We start from the raw sequence: 21,740 nt of genomic DNA, 5'->3' as shown, positions 1-21,740 counted from the left end.
TAAGAAAACATAGTAAAAGCTAAATCCGTAACTTGCTGCTTGACAGTTGGGGCCTGACCAAATGTTGTAATTATCACAATTACTATTTTGTGAAATAACTGAAATTCTTACCAGTTACTTGTACCTTCAAAAAGAGCACTGTTGATTTCCTTCCCTAATACAAGCTTGAGCTTGCTTGTGAGATTTTGGTTGAGGGATGTTCAACCTTTCAATTTTCCTTCCTTTTTTCATTTATTTGTGTTCTTTTTCCTTTAAAAAAAAATTTATATGTAATGTGTGGTTTCTTTTGAATGACAATTCTTCCACATAATGTACATTGCATGAAGATAAGTTTTTAATTCCAATATAGTTCTTAGTGAACACATACACGTCTTGTATACAAGATTTACCTCCTACAGATTATGTTTCTCTAATAGAAAGTACTGTCCTTCAGATGTTAAAGTATCTTTCCTCTGCCTGTGGACTAGTGTGCAGTTGAATCCTTGTTAATGAAAAATTTGTATGTAAGTTTTTAATTTGATGTAATAATTGCAGTCTTAGTGTGTGATGATACCTGTCCATAGAAACAGTAACAGGTGACATTGTGACTCAAGAGGCATGACATCTTTTAGTTGCATGACAAGTAGAAAATATTCTAGTGATCAGTGAAGTTTCGTTTGAAATTTCTGTGTAAATGTTGCAATAATCATGACTAATCCGGGATAATTTCACAGTGATGACTGACTGAACTAATTGTAACTCTTCATACCCATAGACTGCAACTCTGTCCTCACTTCTGTTCCGTAATGTTAATAAAAACTACCACAGCTGTATTTTGTTATGCGAAAAGTTGTTTCTTTCTATAGAAAATCATCAGATGACACTGAAAATTCACCAACAATCTCTGTAACTAACTCTCACAGAATTGTCCAATATCGTGACTCAAAAAGTCTACTTATCCCATATAACATGAAAAGCTGCACAGCCATGATATTGTCACAATTCTGTGAGAATTATTTACAAAGACTGCTGATGAATTTTCATTAGAACAAAACCTGTTAATTTTTATTATCACACGTCAGCTGTAGAGTACATAATAATAATAATAATAATAATAATAATAATAATAAGGAATAGCCACCTGTTAAGTCACAAGGTGAATAAGCGAGGCCAAGCACCCGTATCATCTAACACAGCCACACATCGATCAAGACGCATCCAACACATGGCTAAGAAAAGGCAATATATACAGTGAGACAGAAGGATTCATGATTGCAATACAGGATCAAACAATAAACACCAGATATTACAGCAAGCATATTATTAAAGATCCCAATACCACAACAGATAAATGCAGACTTTGCAAACAAATAGAAACAGTAGATCACATCACAAGCGGATGTACAATACTAGCAAATACAGAATACCCCAGAAGACATGACAATGTAGCAAAAATAATACATCAACAGCTTGCCTTACAACATAAACTTATAAAACAACACGTTCCCACATACAAGTATGCACCACAAAATGTACTGGAGAATGATGAATACAAATTATACTGGAACAGAACCATTATAACAGATAAAACAACGCCACATAACAAACCTGACATCATAATCACCAATAAAAAGAAGAAATTAACACAACTAATCAAAATATCCATACCCAATACAACAAATATACAAAAGAAAACAGGAGAAAAAATTGAAAAATACATGCAACTGGCTGAGGAAGTCAAAGACATGTGGCATCAGGATAAAGTTGACATTATACCAATTATACTATCAACTACAGGAGTCATACCACACAATATCCACCAGTACATCAATGCAATACAGCTACATCCAAACATATATATATATATATATATATATATACCACACAGAAGAACCACAAAAGTGCCCCACTTGTGACAGGATACTTTCCGGGACTGGACCAGACTCTGAATGTGGCTCTCCAGCAGGGATACGACTTCCTCAAATCCTGCCCTGAAATGAGATCCATCCTTCATGAAATCCTCCCCACTCCGCCAAGAGTGTCTTTCCGCCGTCCACCTAACCTTCGTAACCTGTTAGTTCATCCCTATGAAATCCCCAAACCACCTTCCCTACCCTCTGGCTCCTATCCTTGTAACCGCCCCCGGTGCAAAACCTGTCCCATGCACCCTCCCACCACCACCTACTCCAGTCCTGTAACCCGGAAGGTGTACACGATCAAAGGCAGAGCCACGTGTGAAAGCACCCACGTGATTTACCAACTGACCTGCCTACACTGTGATGCATTCTATGTGGGAATGACCAGCAACAAACTGTCCATTCGCATGAATGGACACAGGCAGACAGTGTTTGTTGGTAATGAGGATCACCCTGTGGCTAAACATGCCTTGGTGCACAGCCAGCACATCTTGGCACAGTGTTACACCGTCCGGGTTATCTGGATACTTCCCACCAACACCAACCTATCCGAACTCCGGAGATGGGAACTTGCCCTTCAGTATATCCTCTCTTCTCGTTATCCGCCAGGCCTCAATCTCCGCTAATTTCAAGTTGCCGCCACTCATACCTCACCTGTCTCTCAACAACTTCTTTGCCTCTACTCTTCCACCTCGACTGACATATCTGCCCAAACTCTTTGTCTTTAAATATGTCTGCTTGTGTCTGTATGTGTGGATGGATATGCGTGTGTGTGCGAGTGTATACCTGTCCTTTTTTCCCCCTAAGGTAAGTCTTTCCGCTCCCGGGATTGGAATGACTCCTTACCCTCTCCCTTAAAACCCACATCCTTTCGTCTTTCCCTCTCCTTCCCTCTTTCCTGATGAGGCAACAGTTTGTTGCGAAAGCTTGAATTTTGTGTGTATATTTGTGTTTGTTTGTGTGTCTATCGACCTGCCAGCGCTTTTGTTTGGTAAGTCTCATCATCTTTCTTTTTAGATATATATATATATATATATATATATATATATATATATATATATATATATATATATATATAGACACACACAACTACAGAAATCTGTAATTATTGATACATGTTCAATTACCCGAAAGTTCCTAAATGCAATATAACATATACCGTACTGTTAAAAGGAAGTGACGCTTGATCAAGGTCCGTGTCACTCCGTTTTTAACCAGACTTAACGTCTGAGAAAGTGAAGAAATAATAATAATAATAATAATAATAACAATAATAAATCCCGTGGAGGCCCGGGAAAAGAATAGGCCTCCGGTATGTTCTGCCAGTCGTAAAAGGCGACGAAAAGAACAAACCACTAATAGGGCTAACCCCCCTTTTAGTGTGATTAGTTGGTTCAGGACAGAACTAAAGAAGCCTCGGACAAGCGCCGTCATGGTCGGGGACGACGCTTGAACCCTATGCCTGCCCACAACGGTAACGACACTGCTAGCCAACTGGAAAATGATTTAAATCCAAATAGAGGTGTTTTGCAGGATATGCTTCCTGCAACCACCCTAGAAGGAAAACAAAGACAGAGGATGAGATGGTCAGATGAAGTTAATCGACACCTCATGTTCTGTTATTACCAAGCAACAAACCTAGGAACCAACACAACTGGATACAGATCACAAGTATACACAACATTTATTACCAGATACCCAGAATTAAAATTTTTAAGAGAACAACGACTAGCTGATCAGATCTGTGTAATAATCAAAAATAACAGGATACCCCAGTCAGAATTAGAAAACATCAAACAACAAGTACAACAAATACTGGAACAAAATAATGTGCAAACAGAAGAAGAAGAAAATAGAGTAATGGACTCAAACATCCCAGAGCAAACAAACAAAGAACAACATGCATCAATTAAACAATCAGAGGAAAACGAAATCTTGCGACAGCCACCAGAACAAGCACAAATAGAACACGAAGTGACACAGATGTTAGATATAGGAGAAAAATTTCAGCTAACATATATAGAATACAAAGACACAAATACAGACATTAGACCATTCTTGCATAGACTGCCAAATAACCCACAAGTCGAAACAACAATGAAAACTATCAACACAATCATACACAACAAAATAAATGAATACACAACTATGGAAGAGTTACAACTACTGGTTTATATAGGAGCACTCACTACACTAAATATACACACTAGGCAGAGATCAGAACCAACCAACACACAGAAGAAACCCACAAAACCAGCATGGCAACACAGGCTACAGATCAGAATAGAAAAACTGAGAAAAGACATCGGACAGCTAACACAATTTATAAAAAATGAAATGTCAGAAAAAAAAACCGAAAAAGGTTAGGTAAAATCTCACAACAAGAAGCGACAGAGCAATTAGACGAAAAGAAGCAGAAATTACAAGCATTAGCCAAACGACTCGGAAGATACATAAAAAGTGAAAATAGAAGGAAACAAAACCAAACATTCAACACAAACCAAAAGAAATTTTACCAGACAATAGATAACACACACATTAAAATAAACAATCCACCAAACATAACAGACATGGAACACTTCTGGAGCAACATATGGTCAAACCCGGTACAACATAACAGGCATGCACGGTGGATACAAGCAGAAACAGACACATACAAGATGATACCACAAATGCCTGAAGTGATAATTTTGCAACATGAAGTCACCCAAGCAATTAATTCTACTCACAATTGGAAAGCCTCTGGAAATGATAAAATAGCAAATTTCTGGTTAAAGAAGTTCACCTCAACACATTGACATCTAACTGAATTATTTAACAGTTACATTGCAGACCCATACACATTCCCTGATACACTTACACATGGAATAACTTCTCTGAAACCTAAAGATCAAGCAGACACAGCGAACCCAGCTAAATATCACCCCATAACATGCCTACCAACAATATACAAAATATTAACTTCAGTCATTAAACAGAAATTAATGACACATACAACACAGAACAAAATTATAAATGAAGAACAAAAAGGCTGTTGCAAAGGAGCACGAGGATGTAAAGAGCAACTGATAATAGATGCAGAGGTGACATATCAAGCTAAAACTAAACAAAGGTCACTACACTACGCATACATTGATTACCAAAAAGCTTTTGATAGTGTACCCCACTCATGGTTACTACAAATATTGGAAATATACAAAGTAGATCCTAAATTGATTCAGTTCCTAAACATAGTAATGAAAAATTGGAAAACCACACTTAATATCCAAACAAATTCAAATAATATCACATCACAGCCAATACAGATTAAGCGTGGAATATACCAAGGAGACTCATTAAGTCCTTTCTGGTTCTGCCTTGCTCTGAACCCACTATCCAACATGCTAAATAATACAAATTATGGATACAATATTACAGGAACATACCCACACAAAATCACACATTTGCTATACATGGATGATCTAAAACTACTGGCAGCAACAAATCAACAACTCAACCAATTACTAAAGATAACAGAAGGATTCAGCAATGATATAAGTATGGCTTTTGGAACAGACAAATGTAAGAAAAATAGCATAGTCAAGGGAAAACACACTAAACAAGAAGATTAGATATTGGATAACCACAGCGACTGCATAGAAGCGATGGAAAAAATGGATGCCTATAAATATCTAGGATACAGACAAGAAATAGGAATAGATAATACAAATATTAAAGAAGAACTAAAAGAAAAATATAGACAAAGACTAACAAAAATACTGAAAACAGAATTGACAGCAAGAAACAAGACAAAAGCTATAAATACTTATGCCATACCAATATTGACCTACTCATTTGGAGTAGTGAAATGGAGTAACACAGACCTAGAAGCACTCAACACACCTACACGATCACAATGCCACAAATATGGAATACATCACATACATTCAGCAACAGAACGATTCACATTAAGCAGAAAGGAAGGAGGAAGGGGATTTATCGACATAAAAAACCTACATTATGGACAGGTAGACAATTTAAGAAAATTCTTTCTAGAACGAGCAGAAACTAGCAAAGTACACAAAGCAATCACTCATATAAATACATCGGCTACACCACTGCAGTTTCATAACCACTCCTACAACCCTTTAGATCACATAACATCAACAGATACGAAGAAAGTAAATTGGAAAAAGAAAACACTACATGGCAAGCACCCGTATCATCTAACACAGCCACACATCGATCAAGACGCATCCAACACATGGCTAAGAAAAGGCAATATATACAGTGAGACAGAAGGATTCATGATTGCAATACAGGATCAAACAATAAACACCAGATATTACAGCAAGCATATTATTAAAGATCCCAATACCACAACAGATAAATGCAGACTTTGCAAACAACAAATAGAAACAGTAGATCACATCACAAGCGGATGTACAATACTAGCAAATACAGAATACCCCAGAAGACATGACAATGTCGCAAAAATAAAACATCAACAGCTTGCCTTACAACATAAACTTTTAAAACAACAAGTTCCTACATACAAGTATGCACCACAAAATGTACTGGAGAATGATGAATACAAATTATACTGGAACAGAACCATTATAACAGATACAACAACGCCACATGACAAACCTGACGTCATACTCACCAATAAAAAGAAGAAATTAACACAACTAATCGAAATATCCATACCCAATACAACAAATATACAAAAGAAAACAGGAGAAAAAATTGAAAAATACATCCAACTGGCTGAGGAAGTCAAAGACATGTGGCATCAGGATAAAGTTGACATCATACCAATTATACTATCAACTAACAGGAGTCATACCACACAATATCCACCAGTACATCAATGCAATACAGCTACATCCAAACATATATATACAACTACAGAAATCCGTAATTATTGATACATGTTCAATTACCCGAAAGTTCCTAAATGCAATATAACATATACCGTACAGTTAAAAGGAAGTGACGCTTGATCAAGGTCCGCGTCGTCACTTTCCATTTTTAACCAGACTCAACGTCTGAGAAAGTAAAGACATAATAATAATAATAATAATAATAATAAACTGAAGTTCCAAAGAAACTGATACAGACATGCAAATTCAAATACAGAGATGTGTAAACAGGCAGAACATGGTGCTTCGGTCGGCAACATCTATATAAGACAAGTGTCAGAGTGCACCGTGGATATCAGGAATCCGGTAAAACATCAAATCTCTTACATCGCTCGGCCAGAAAAAGATCCTACAAGAACAGGACGGACTACAACTGAAGAGAATCGTTCAGTGTGACAGAATTGCAACCCTTCCCCAAATTGCTGCAGATTTCAGTGCTGGGCCATCAACAAGTGTCTGCGTGTGAACCATTCAACGAAACATCAGCAGTACGGGCTTTCAGAGCCGAAGGTCCACTCGTGTACCCTTCATGACTGCATGACACAAAGCTTTATGCCTCACCTGAGCCCGTCAACACAGACATTGTACTGTTGATGACTGGTCGGGTGAATCTCATTTCAGACTGTATCGAGCGAATGGACATGTATGGTATTGAGACATCATCATGAATCCATGGACCTTGCATGTCAGGTGGGGACTGTTCAAGCTGGTGGAGGCTCTGTAATGGTGTGGGGTGTGTGCAGTTGGAGTCATATGGAACCCCTGATACGTCTAGATACGACTCTGAAAGATGACATATACATAAGCATCCTGTCTGATCACCTGCATCCATTCATGTCCATTGTGCATTCTGTCAGACTTGGGCAATTTCAGCAGGACAATGCGACACCCTACAAGTCCAGAATTGCTACAGAGTGGCTCCAGAAAAACTCTTCTAAGTTTAAGCACTTCCACTGACCACCAAACTCCCCAGACATGAACATTATTCAGCACATCTGAGATGGCTAGCAGTGTGCTGTTCCGACGAGATCTCCACCCCCTCATACTCTTATGGATTTATGGACAGCCCTGCAGGCTTCATGGTGTCAATTCCCTCCAGCGCTGCTTCAGACATGAGTCTGGTCCATGCCAGTTGTGTTGCGGCACTTCTGCGTACTCGTGGGGGCCCTATGTGATATTAGGCAGGTGTACCAGTTTCTATGGTTCTTCAGTGTAATAACAACAATAAAAAAACTATAATGCTGAAGTAAAATATTGCTGTAAATAAAAAAGAAGTGTTGTAAACTTTTCGTACAGTTGAATATGCTAGATGTTCTGCAATTTTCCCTAACATAGACTGAAATACAGTCCTGGTGGGAATGTTCAAACTGCTAAACATCTTTGCTGATTTATACAAGATCCAAACATTATCTGTAAATCAGTGTACAGTTTTTCATTCTGTCTTCTAAAGTTGTTGGACCCGTATCTAGGTAATTACCCCATTGTATGAAGTGACTGCAGTGATTCCACAGATTTCACCAGATAATTTCATTTACAATGGCCTTTCTTACTGGTATTATGGAAATCAGTGACTGTTGTAAGTCCCTTGTCACTGTGGCACTGAGATCACTTGCACCATTTGCTCCTCAGCACCTATAAAATGTTTGTAGCTCACCTACTTATTAGAGTAGTTTGCAATTGTACTGATAGTCAAAAAGCCTTTGACAATTATTTGTGTATGTAAGAGCTCTTTTAGAGCCATTGTCAGAGTACTTTGACATAATTGTGTTATTTTAAATTTAATAATATAATTTTTTCATGATGCAGTAATTCTGTATTGAATAGAAGTGAACTTTTGTAGGATATTCGCAAAGCAATGGAAGTGCTGTCTTTCCAACAAAAGCCAGCTAAAACTACTGAAGAAGCGTTACAAAAACAGTATCAGTTTTGGAACACACAGCCAGTCCCAAAAATGGGTGAGTAGGGCTAATGGTCAGCCATAACTAATTCCCAGAACTTTTAAGCATGAGAACTAAACCCGCACTATTATTCAGTAATACATTTTTACAACTTTCAAAGAAATTTTGATAAAATAACTGTTTTTGTATGTGATGCAAGATTTTTTGTTATCTCCATTATATTGTGATGTGCCTCAGTTTTGTGGTTGCTGCTGTAAAGTGACTAACAACTGGAACTGATTCTTTGAAAGCAGTCATAAGACATTAGGCATTGGTCAATAATCAGGCTGCCTGATTCTCTCTCTCTCTCTCTCTCTCTCTCTCTCTCTCTCTCGCTCTGTATGTACTTTTACAAACACAATACTGATGGTGCACTCACTCTACAAAAGTGCTGCCATTGACCCTTAAGTCCATTATTGTACAGTTGTAAATACTCATTGACAAAAAAGACACACAATAAACGAATTATCCAAATGGGGCAGAAATTGGTAGATGTTATCTAAATGTACAGACAAGGGTAACACATTTGTCCTAGTCTGTCCCTTGTGCCGGCCGGTGTGGCCGTGCGGTTCTAGGTGCTTCAGTCTGGAACTGCGTGACCGATACGGTCGCAGGTTCGAATCCTGGATGTGTGTGATGTCCTTAGGTTAGTTAGGTTTAAGTAGTTCTAAGTTCGAGGGGACTGATGAACTCAGATGTTAAGTCCCATAGCGCTCAGAGCCATTTGAACCAATCCCCCCACCCCTTGTGCAAGCAGTTATTCGGCTTGACACTGATTTAAAAAATTGTTGGATGTCATCCAGAGGGATATTGTGCCAAATTTTGTCAAATTGGTGTATTAGATCAGAAATTTCCCAATGTGGTTAGAGAGCTCTGCCTATAATGCTCCAAATGTGCTCAAGAGGGAAGAGATCTAACGACCTTGCTGGCCAAGGTAAGGTTTGGCAAGTACGAAGACAAGCAGTAGAAACTGTCACCATGTGTAGGCAGGCATTATCTTGCTGAAATGTAAATCCTTGATGGCTTGTCATGAAGGCCAACAAAATGCTCTGTAGGATGTACCACTATGATAAAAGGGTGCCCTGAATTACAAACAAAGGGGTCCTGCTATGGAAAGAAATGCCACCCCAGACCATCACTCCTAGTTCTATGGCAGCATGGCAAGAGGCAGGCAGGTTGGTGTGCCACAGCTGTCCAGGGTGTCACATTGGTTGGAGTAGAATTATCTTCATTGATGAGTCCCACTTCGAAGTGAGGTGAGACATGGGATACCAACTTGACTTGCCCGCCATATGGCCCGACAGACAGAAGTGATGGTCTGGGGTGCCATTTCTTTTCATAGAAGGACCCCTTTGGTTGTCATCAGTGGCACCTTTACAGCATAGTGGTAAATTGCTGATATTCTACACCCCATTTTGTTGCGCTTCATGACAAGCCATTCTCTGCTTACATTCCAGGGAAATAATGCCCATTTGCACAGTCGAGAGTTGTTTCTACTGCTTGTCTTCGGGGTCGCCAAATCCTACTTTGGCCAGCAAGGTTGCCTGATCTCTCCCCAATTGAGAACATTTGCAGTGTTAAGGGCAGGGCTCCTCCAGCCAGCTCGGGATATTGATGTTCTAACACACCATTGGACAGAATTTGGCCCCGTATCACTCAGGATGACATCCAACAACTTTTTCAATCAATGCCAAGCCGAATAACTGTTTGCACAAGTACCAGAGGTGGTCAAATGTGTTATTGATTTATTCAATTTGTGAAGCTCTTTATGTTGGACAAATCACTCAATTTTTCTGAAATTGTAATCATTTGCATGTCTGTAGATGTATGTCGTATCTACAGATTTCCGTCCTCCTCAGATAATTCCTTCATGGTGTGTCTTCTTTTTATATTTTTTAGTGTGTTTTGTTCCCTATGTGTTGTTGTCTTTTCTCTGCTTCTTTTTGTATTGTTAACTTCCACAGTGATGAAATGCCTGTATCTATAGTCCAACGCCCCTACTATTTACATTTTGTCCAGTGATTGGTGTTTCAATAAAATACTATAACTGCTGTTGCACTTTCTTTATTTATCCATGGGCACCGTACATCAAGCTACATTCAAATTTTTGAATGTTATTTTCAACAAAGTCAAGGCTGATTCAGTCCTTGATCTGTAGTATGTGACATGCTGTTTGAGTACGTCTGAAATCCAATTTATGTTTAATGTTGCCCTTAATTATCTAACATCTGAGAGAAGTGTTGCTCTAACAAAAGTTTATTTTGAAGTTTCCAATGCATTTATGATTTCCATAGTGTTCACATTAACTTGCAGTGTTACAAAAAGAAAATTATAGTAACCATACCAAAAATGCAAACTATATGTGGCAAACTTCCATATTTGGTGTTCCGGAAAAGTAAATATATAAAGATGTTTAAGAGGCAAGGAAAAGAGAAGTGTTTTGTAATCCTATTTTTTAAGATTCTGAACAAACTAGGGAATTCATGAACTTTCTATTTCTGTTTCAGATGAAAAAATTACTTGCAATGAGCCAATAGAACCAGATAAAAGTAAATCGGAAATCCGTCAAGTTCCCTATTCCCTTCCAGATGGTTTTAAATGGGATACCCTGAATCTGAATGAACCATTGGTCTTAAAAGAGCTGTATATGCTTCTTAATGAAAACTATGTAGAAGATGATGATTCAATGTTTAGATTTGATTATCCTCCAGAATTTTTGAAATGGTAAGATATGACTGAATTATCTATTAAATCTCTTTTGGGTTGAAAAGTAATAGCTATTTTTGTGATAGTGTTAGGGGGATGGGGAGAGGGAGAGTTTTGTCACCTTGCTCACCATTCCTCCTCCCACCTCACTGCCCCTGTTGGCAATTCATCATGTAATTTTTCACTGTCAGAAGTGTCTTCACATCTCTACATTTAAATCTCACGTGAGTGCACAGCCTATAGTTCAGGTCAGTGCTTTAGAGTTTGAATGTTTATTTCTTGCAAGTAGCTTTTAGGTGAGAAGATTTTCTAGTAAAAAGTAACTGTTGATTCATCCATTTTTAGTAGAGCAATTTCAGGCTGTAGTGAGAAGTCTGCGAAGTAGATATCAGTATTTGTTTATTCTCCTCGTTATATTCTGCGCATAGTCCAAGCTCAGTAGTGCCACAGTCAGGTAATTTACTCTTTTGTGGGCTCTGCTAGTACTTTGTAAGTAAATATTGACTGCTTTGTATGTTTTGACATTGTATATCAAGTTTTTACACAGTACAATATGGCTAGGGACTGTGCTTGTTGTGAACAGATACAAGCAGAATTGCCTGCTGTCCGTAAACAGCTGGAAGCTGTGTTGGCTATGGTCGACAGGCTTCTGGCTAATGCTCAAAGCTGTGGTGACATCAGAGTGCTGGTGGTGATCTGCAACACCTTTGGTGCAGTTTGAATCCCCTGGTGACATTGTTGTCACTGTATCTTCCGGTAAGAAACACCTGACCAGTCGTTCCTCACTTGAGAGTGTTTGGCAGACAGTGGTGGGTTTGGGTGTCACTTGGTGGAAGGTGAAAGAGTGAACGGGCCGCACAGCTGGTGCCTTACACGGTAGCAACAGGTAATAGTTGCTACTCAGTGTTGATGAAACTTCTGAGTCAGTATGGGGTGCCTCTCCTGATAGGCAAGTGGCCAATTCTGTTGCCCATTTCGGGAGGGTGATTATGCTGGTTATTAGGAGCTCCAATGCTAGGCAGATAATGGAGCCACTCAAGGAAATAACATGCAGAATAGAAAATAATGCCAGTTTTCAGTCAGTATGTTTGCTGAGGGGGGGGGGGGGGGGCAGAGTCTCTTCCGTGACATGGAGGTGGCAACCGGCTGCAAATAGTGGCACATGTCTGCACAAATGATGCATGGCACTTGTGTTCTGAGACTATCCTCTGATCCTGTTGGCAGATGGCTGATTTGGTGAAGGCAACTAGCATTGCACACTGGGTATTGGATAAGCTGTCTGCTTGTAGCATCGTATCCGATGAATCTTGGTTGTCTGGTTTCGAGCAGAATGGAAGGTCTAAACCAGAGGCTCAGACAACTCTGTGATGATGGTATTGGATCTGAATTTCTTGACCTTCAGTCTCAGTTTCAGAATTGTAGGGTTCCTCTTAATAGGTTAGATGTGCACTACACCTAGGAAGCGACTGCTAGTGTAGCTGAGTACATGGGTTTTTTTTAGGTTAAAGAAACACCCGCTTCCCCTTGAGATCAGAGATGTATTGCATACCAAAATCAAAGGAACACCAACCACAGTGTTCTCAGAGAATGCTCGTCCTCTCTGATTGGATATAGAAAAGGTTAATATGATATTAACAAACTGCAGGAGCATCTAAGGAAAGGGCCCAGGACTGGTGTCATTTATTGAAGGTTATAATGCCCAAATAGTGTTAGGAACAGAAAGTTGGTTGAAATCGGAACTGCATAGCAACAAAATCCTGAGTTGAGATTGGAATATTTATCGTAAGGAATAGGTGAGTTGCCAGTGGCGGTGACATATTTATTCCAGTAAAGAACTCAATAATATAGTGAGGTTATAAGGGACACTAAATGTGAATTATTTTGGGTGTAGTTAGGTATTAGTGGTTGAGCATTTTGGAGAGAACTTGGAGAATATAGTTAATAATTTTCCTGATCATACCATTGTAATTGGGGTGACTTCAACTTGCTAGGTATAGGTTGAGAGAGTCATATTATCAGAACTGGTGCCAAAGACAGGGATTTGTGTGACATCCTTCTGAATGTCTTGCATAAAAATTACTTTGAGCATATAGTTGGAGAACCAAGACTTTAAGGTAATATCTTAGACAACCTTGCAACACACAGGCCTGAGCTTATCGAATTGGTTAATGTAGAGGAAGCCATCAGTGATCATAAATTCATGATAGCAACTATGACTACAGGTTTTGCAAGGAATGTTAAGAACTGTAGAAGATATTTTTGCTTAGCAAGAGTGACATAATACAAATTCCAGAGTATATGAGTAGTCAGCATCAAATATTCAGTGATGAGATGAAGATCTGGAGCACAAATGGAGGGGGAGGGGGGGGGAGGGAAGATCAAAAGCTTCGTTCAATATGTCAGAGACAAATACGTTCTGAGCAAGGTCTTAAGGGATGGAAAAGACTCACCATGATTTAATAGCTGTGTTAGAAAACTGCTCTGTAAACAAAGAGCTTTATCTCAAACTCAAGAGGTCAAAACCTAGCTAGCAAAAAAGCTGAATTAACAAAAAAAAAAAAAAAGAGCATAAAGGGAGCAATGAGAGAAGCATTCCATGTCTTTGAAAATAAAATGTTGTCAACTGATCTGATTAAAAAGCCAGAGAGATTTTCAACTTATGTAAAATCCATAAGCATTTCAAAATCATCTTTTCATTCACTCTGAGACCTTGCTGGCATCAAAACAGAAGATGACAGATAAGGCTGAAATACACTCCTGGAAATTGAAATAAGAACACCGTGAATTCATTGTCCCAGGAAGGGGAAACTTTATTGACACATTCCTGGGGTCAGATACATCACATGATCACACTGACAGAACCACAGGCACATAGACACAGGCAACAGAGCATGCACAATGTCGGCACTAGTACAGTGTATATCCACCTTTCGCAGCAATGCAGGCTGCTATTCTCCCATGGAGACGATCGTAGAGATGCTGGATGTAGTCCTGTGGAACGGCTTGCCATGCCATTTCCACCTGGCGCCTCAGTTGGACCAGCGTTCGTGCTGGACGTGCAGACCGCGTGAGACGACGCTTCATCCAGTCCCAAACATGCTCAATGGGGGACAGATCCGGAGATCTTGCTGGCCAGGGTAGTTGACTTACACCTTCTAGAGCACGTTGGGTGGCACGGGATACATGCGGACGTGCATTGTCCTGTTGGAACAGCAAGTTCCCTTGCCGGTCTAGGAATGGTAGAACAATGGGTTCGATGACTGTTTGGATGTACCGTGCACTATTCAGTGTCCCCTCGACGATCACCAGTGGTGTACGGCCAGTGTAGGAGATCGCTCCCCACACCATGATGCCGGGTGTTGGCCCTGTGTGCCTCGGTCGTATGCAGTCCTGATTGTGGCGCTCACCTGCGCGGCGCCAAACACGCATACGACCATCATTGGCACCAAGGCAGAAGCGACTCTCATCGCTGAAGACGACACGTCTCCATTCGTCCCTCCATTCACGCCTGTCGCGACACCACTGGAGGCGGGCTGCACGATGTTGGGGCGTGAGCGGAAGACGGCCTAACGGTGTGCGGGACCGTAGCCCAGCTTCATGGAGACGGTTGCGAATGGTCCTCGCCGATACCCCAGGAGCAACAGTGTCCCTAATTTGCTGGGAAGTGGCGGTGCGGTCCCCTACGGCACTGCGTAGGATCCTACGGTCTTGGCGTGCATCCGTGCGTCGCTGCGGTCCGGTCCCAGGTCGACGGGCATGTGCACCTTCCGCCGACCACTGGCGACAACATCGATGTACTGTGGAGACCTCACGCCCCACGTGTTGAGCAATTCGGCGGTACGTCCACCCGGCCTCCCGCATGCCCACTATACCCCCTGGCTCAAAGTCCGTCAACTGCACATACGGTTCACGTCCACGCTGTCGCGGCATGCTACCAGTGTTAAAGACTGCGATGGAGCTCCGTATGCCACGGCAAACTGGCTGACACTGACGGCGGCGGTGCACAAATGCTGCGCAGCTAGCGCCATTCGACGGCCAACACCGCGGTTCCTGGTGTGTCCGCTGTGCCGTGCGTGTGATCATTGCTTGTACAGCCCTCTCGCAGTGTCCGGAGCAAGTATGGTGGGTCTGACACACCGGTTTCAATGTGTTCTTTTTTCCATTTCCAGGAGTGTATGTAATTCGGCCTTCAGATATTGTATCACCGCGGAAGATTCTAACACAGTCTCTCTTTTCAACCATGGTATGAATGTCGAAGTGCCAGATATAAAGATAATCAATTCAGAGTAGAAAAGCAACCATATCCACTTACTAGTGGAAAGGCATCAGGACCAGATGAGATACCTATAAGCTTATGCAGAACAACTTGCTCCCCTACTAGCAGCCGTTTATCGTAGTTCGCTGTGTCAATATAAGGTACCTAGTGACTGGAAAAAAGCACAGGTCATTCCCATTTTCAAGAAGGGCTGTGGAATGACCACATAGAACAAATAGTAGGAAATGCAGATACCAGACTGACATTATTGGGAAGAAAGTGGCATTCAAGGCTCTTGATTGATTGATTCTTGAGTGTCGTCCATCAGTATGAGATCCTTACCAGGTAGAATTGGTGTGTGTGTGTGTGTGTGTGTGTGTGTGTGTGTGTGTGTGTGTGAGAGAGAGAGAGAGAGAGAGATCCAATGAAGAGTGGAGGAATGTTTAGTCACAGAATCATTTAGTCGGTGAAAGATCATTACAGAAGTGCTCAACAAACTCCATTAGCAAACATTACAAGAGACATTGTGCATTACAGAGAGGTTCACTATTGAATTTTTGAGAGGGTACTTTCCAGAAAGTCTGAGACAACATATTACTTCCTCCCACATACATCTCGCATAATGGACATGACAAGAAAATTAGAGCTGATACAAAGGCCTGCTGACAGTAATTCTTCCCACACTCGGTTTTTGAGTGAAATGTGTTAAGGGGGCATCAGTTAGCGGTGCCAGAAGTACCCTCCGCCAAAAAGCATGAGGAGGCTTGCAGAGTATAATGTTGATGTAGTTAAGTCACTTCAGCTACTTTTCTATGAGAGCCACCAATTCAGGTTGCTTCTGTGTCATGTTGGGAGTCGCATCGCTTGCTATATTGCATATTGTATCATCTGAGTGAGAACCACACCTCATTGCCTAATTGTGAAACTTTCATGAATTCTTGGTGCTGTTGCACTGTAGTTTAATAAAAGGACAACTTGAGTTTCTGCAATTTCACTGCAATATTTTGTCAAATTAAAACTTTTTTGCTCTAACAGTATTTCTAAACTGGGAGCTTATATGTAAATTTTGTAATTTTTGCTTGTAAGTAGACCATATTCTGTCACATTCACTATACTCAACTCCAGCTACTTATATTTAGGAAGATTGTATGTCCAAATCTTATATCGAAACTTTTTTGTACTGTTATTTATAGGTCATTCATACATTTTGAGATACAAATAACATGAAAATGGTTAACAACTTTCATTGTGTGACTAGATGAATAATTTTCTTTCTCAAACACAGTTTCGTACACTTGAAATGTGAGTAGCTTGTCATGCTCTTCCTTATGTGATTAAGTTTACAAACAGTGCATTCCCAGAAATGAGAAGTAAAAATGTTGATTTTGTTTCGTATGACTTTTAAAAGCAGTAGAGACTGAACTTGAGGAGATATTAATGCTGTAGAAACCAGAAATTTGCTTCATCTCTGTTTTGTATCTTACTGAGTTTTTGCTGAAATTTATTTGTAAGTGTAAAGTAACGCATTGATAGATTTGTGTGGAAACAGCAACATTAGTATGTGAGAAATTATAAATGAGATTATTGTTAAATATTGTATAAGGTGTTACTACTAGAAATATCACAGACATTATCTTTAATGTGACTGTCTCTGCAGCTGCAATGAATTTTTTAAATGATTTTGCGAGGCCTTCAGTTTACATTTTCTTTATTTGATGTACAATTGTACAGTTTTGGCATTAGGCTATTTTCAAGTATCTAAACCGGAAGCATTATGCATTGAGTGTATTAGTATCACTCAGGAATTAAACATAAGAACAAGTCATATCCCAAGATATACTAGGAGGATTATGGCCTAGCTAGTAGAAGATTCATTGAGGATACATAGTGCTATATATGTCTGGAAATATGTCCGTTTGTTATTCTGGGACCACAATACTTCTTGAGCTTTTGTGTGTGCGCGCGCTCGCCATTAAAGAATATTCTGCGACACATGATTCGTTCTTACATTTAATTCATGAGTGATATACTAATGAATTCAATGTCTAATGCTTCTGTTTTAGGTATGTGAAAATGGTGAAAGACTGAAATCGTAGAACCCTACATATAAATAAAGAAAAGTTACCTAAAGGCATCACAAAATCATTTAAAAAAAATTGCATACATTGTTTCATTTGGTAATTACTTTCCCTGCAAATTCAAGGGAAAATGTTCCATAGTGGCAAGATCTTGCAAAGTAAGCACATTTGCATCCTATCACTATTGTTCATCTGGGAAAAAGTGAACACTTGTTTTACAACTCAAATGTGTTTCTTATTATCGCTCATCCTCTCCGTTGTCTTGCTCAGCATGATTCAGCTATGTTCCCATAAGTATTAGCAGTGCTAGAGAATGTGTTGCGTAAGGACTGTTTCTGCTTATGATATTGTCTTAAAGAAGCAAACTTGGTAATGCTTCACAATTTCTAAATATGTATGGATGTACATCATAATCTCCTCCTCCCCCTCTCTCTTTCCATTCCCTCCTTTCATGTCTGTGTCCATTTCCTCCCCCCTCTCTCTCTGATCTTGAGCCTTGTTCATTGTTATTGCAATTGTAGTTTATTCCATTGTAGTTTTCTAATCATAATCTGATAGTGAAGGGAGGAAACAAAACAGCACATTGTTGTGTATACAATTTTTGTTTAAAAATACGTATAATGAGAGAGAATATATATGGGGGGAAAATTTTTTTCTGATGGTTTAAATCCCCTAATATTGTAGTTAAAACTGACTGCAAGAAAGAAAAGAAACCGAAAATTTTAACAGCAGGGCACAGCACGACATTTCCTTCTTTTTTTTGAGTCAGTTCTAACAGAAAACTTGCACATAGTTCTTTAGAAATGTATATAGCCTATATTCATCTGAAAGTTTATTAGAATATAATGTCAAAATTTTAAGTAAATGCTGTTGAGATTTTTAGTGACAATGTTAAACAGCCATGTTTCTTGGTATAGTAGTATAGATAATTATTACACAAAATTACTGCCCTCACTGTTTAGCACTTTTTATGTTCCCTATCACCCTTAACAATCATTTCAATAAGAATAGAGCTGTCATAAGTGCTATACCGCAGAAACTAATATTAAATGTTTAACACCCGCAATATAAAGGAATCATGTGGTTTTGTTAAATTCAATGGGTAATACATCTCCCTCTTACTGACACACACACACACACACACACACACACACACACACACACAGGTAGCATATCAACAATGTAGGGAAAGAAAGATTGCTACCTACCATAAAGAACACACATTAAGTTGCAGACAGGCACAGTTAAAATACTTACAGAAGAATGCTTTTGGCCACAGCCTTTGTAAGAAAAGAAGAAGGAAAAAAAAAAAACCATTCATATGCACAAGCAAGCACACCTCATGTGACCATGACCGCCATCTCCAGCAGCTCGGGCTAGGCCTAGCAACTGGAGTTGACAGTTATGTCTACACGAGGTGTGCTTGTTTGTGTGTATAAATTGTGTGTGTTTCTCTTTTGCTGATGAAGGCTGTGGCCAAAAGCATTCTGTAAGTGTATTATGCATTCAGCTTTGCAAGAAAATCTGTTTTTGTTACATTTTACATTTCCAATCAAAACAAAACTGGTGCTCTGCAACTGTTAGGGACACAATGTTGGACAGTTTCTGCTCCTCCTTGTTGTGGGCATGGCTTGTCTCTCCGTCAGCATGTTTCTTGCAAATTGTGTCTTAAAGGAGGAAGTGGTCATAAGAACAAACTGACTTAACCACTTCTGCTGTGCTGTTTTGCTAAAATGTTGGACTCTACATTAGATACAATTAAAAGGGAAGAATGATGGGGTCGAGTGGGGGTATGAAGCATAAAAAATAATTTCTGTGCTGAGAAAATGACTCTTAGAACTGATATACTGTCTTATTTCATCATAGGTGCCCAGGTCAGCCTAACATTCAGTTGAGAAACAGAAGTAGTCTTCTTTCTAGCAGACTAAACAGTTCAGTTGCAGCCTTTGGACCTCATTATCATCAAAGTCTGAAAGGTGAATAGCACTTATGCATTCTTTGGAAAACGGCATGATTATTGTTCCCTACAAAGAGTAAATAAGTAAATGTCTTTTATGCTGTGAATTACAATAAATAATATGGAAAGATGTGTCCAGCGTCATCAAAAATAAATTCAAGATAGGTGTACAATGTAATGATGCTATAGTCAATTACTAGGACCTGGGAACACACAGCTGAAAAGTGGTTCTGAACGTTTTTAATAACTGAAGGCAAGCCATCACACACATACATAGCAGTGCTTGAGAAGTGGATAGGGACATAAAACACTGAAATTACTATTTAGTGGGTTATGAAAATTTTCTCTCTTTCCCCCCCTCCCCCTTCCCCAGCTCCCACCCTAACTCCCTCCTGACTCCCCTCCCCCCGTATATACACATACAGAATGACCAAAACTTCTCATTATATCATAACAATATATTAAATGTTTAGGAAGTTCTAGGAGAAGAGGTCCAAATTTCAGATGGTGGTCAAACTGTCATATGAAGCAAAAATGTCCATAGAGACATAGGCTTTATTTCAAATAGTTCCCAAAGCAAATATTTATAACCATTATGGAATGGTTTTATATTGTTAGTTTTTGGAGTTACTAATATACACTCCTGGAAATTGAAATAAGAACACCGTGAATTCATTGTCCCAGGAAGGGGAAACTTTATTGACACATTCCTGGGGTCAGATACATCACATGATCACACTGACAGAACCACAGGCACATAGACACAGGCAACAGAGCATGCACAATGTCGGCACTAGTACAGTGTATATCCACATTTCGCAGCAATGCAGGCTGCTATTCTCCCATGGAGACGATCGTAGAGATGCTGGATGTAGTCCTGTGGAATGGCTTGCCATGCCATTTCCACCTGGCGCCTCAGTTGGACCAGCGTTCGTGCTGGACGTGCAGACCGCATGAGACGACGCTTCATCCAGTCCCAAACATGCTCAATGGGGGACAGATCCGGAGATCTTGCTGGCCAGGGTAGTTGACTTACACCTTCTAGAGCACGTTGGGTGGCACGGGATACATGCGGACGTGCATTGTCCTGTTGGAACAGCAAGTTCCCTTGCCGGTCTAGGAATGGTAGAACGATGGGTTCGATGACGGTTTGGATGTACCGTGCACTATTCAGTGTCCCCTCGACGATCACCAGTGGTGTACGGCCAGTGTAGGAGATCGCTCCCCACACCATGATGCCGGGTGTTGGCCCTGTGTGCCTCGGTCGTATGCAGTCCTGATTGTGGCGCTCACCTGCGCGGCGCCAAACATGCATACGACCATCATTGGCACCAAGGCAGAAGCGACTCTCATCGCTGAAGACGACACGTCTCCATTCGTCCCTCCATTCACGCCTGTCGCGACACCACTGGAGGCGGGCTGCACGATGTTGGGGCGTGAGCGGAAGACGGCCTAACGGTATGCGGGACCGTAGCCCAGCTTCATGGAGACGGTTGCGAATGGTCCTCGCCGATACCCCAGGAGCAACAGTGTCCCTAATTTGCTGGGAAGTGGCGGTGCGGTCCCCTACGGCACTGCGTAGGATCCTACGGTCTTGGCGTGCATCCGTGCGTCGCTGCGGTCCGGTCCCAGGTCGACGGTCACGTGCACCTTCCACCGACCACTGGCGGCAACATCGATGTACTGTGGAGACCTCACGCCCCACGTGTTGAGCAATTCGGCGGTACGTCCACCCGGCCTCCCGCATGCCCACTATACACCCTCGCTCAAAGTCCGTCAACTGCATATACGGTTCACGTCCACGCTGTCGCGGCATGCTACCAGTGTTAAAGACTGCGATGGAGCTCCGTATGCCACGGCAAACTGGCTGACACTGACGGCGGCGGTGCACAAATGCTGCGCAGCTAGCGCCATTCGACGGCCAACACCGCGGTTCCTGGTGTGTCCGCTGTGCCGTGCTTGTGATCATTGCTTGTACAGCCCTCTCGCAGTGTCTGGAGCAACTATG

At 40.7% G+C, this 21,740-nt stretch overlaps 1 protein-coding gene across 2 annotated transcripts in view; it reads left to right on the top strand.

Moving 5' to 3' along the window:
* The window catches only part of LOC126248921 (glycylpeptide N-tetradecanoyltransferase 2-like), a 93,221-nt gene that overhangs the window by 28,187 nt on the left and 43,294 nt on the right, over window positions 1-21,740 (top strand). For both annotated transcript variants that reach the window (XM_049950415.1, XM_049950416.1), the window contains 2 exons: window positions 8,640-8,754; window positions 11,244-11,460. In XM_049950415.1, coding sequence (XP_049806372.1) covers window positions 8,640-8,754; window positions 11,244-11,460 — 332 coding nt within the window. The remainder of the gene's footprint in view (window positions 1-8,639; window positions 8,755-11,243; window positions 11,461-21,740) is intronic.

The sequence above is a fragment of the Schistocerca nitens genome, chromosome 3 (assembly GCF_023898315.1).
Source record: "Schistocerca nitens isolate TAMUIC-IGC-003100 chromosome 3, iqSchNite1.1, whole genome shotgun sequence".
NCBI lineage: Eukaryota > Metazoa > Arthropoda > Insecta > Orthoptera > Acrididae > Schistocerca > Schistocerca nitens.
Note: the sequence above shows the minus strand (reverse complement) of the source record. Positions and strands in the feature narration are given on the sequence as shown.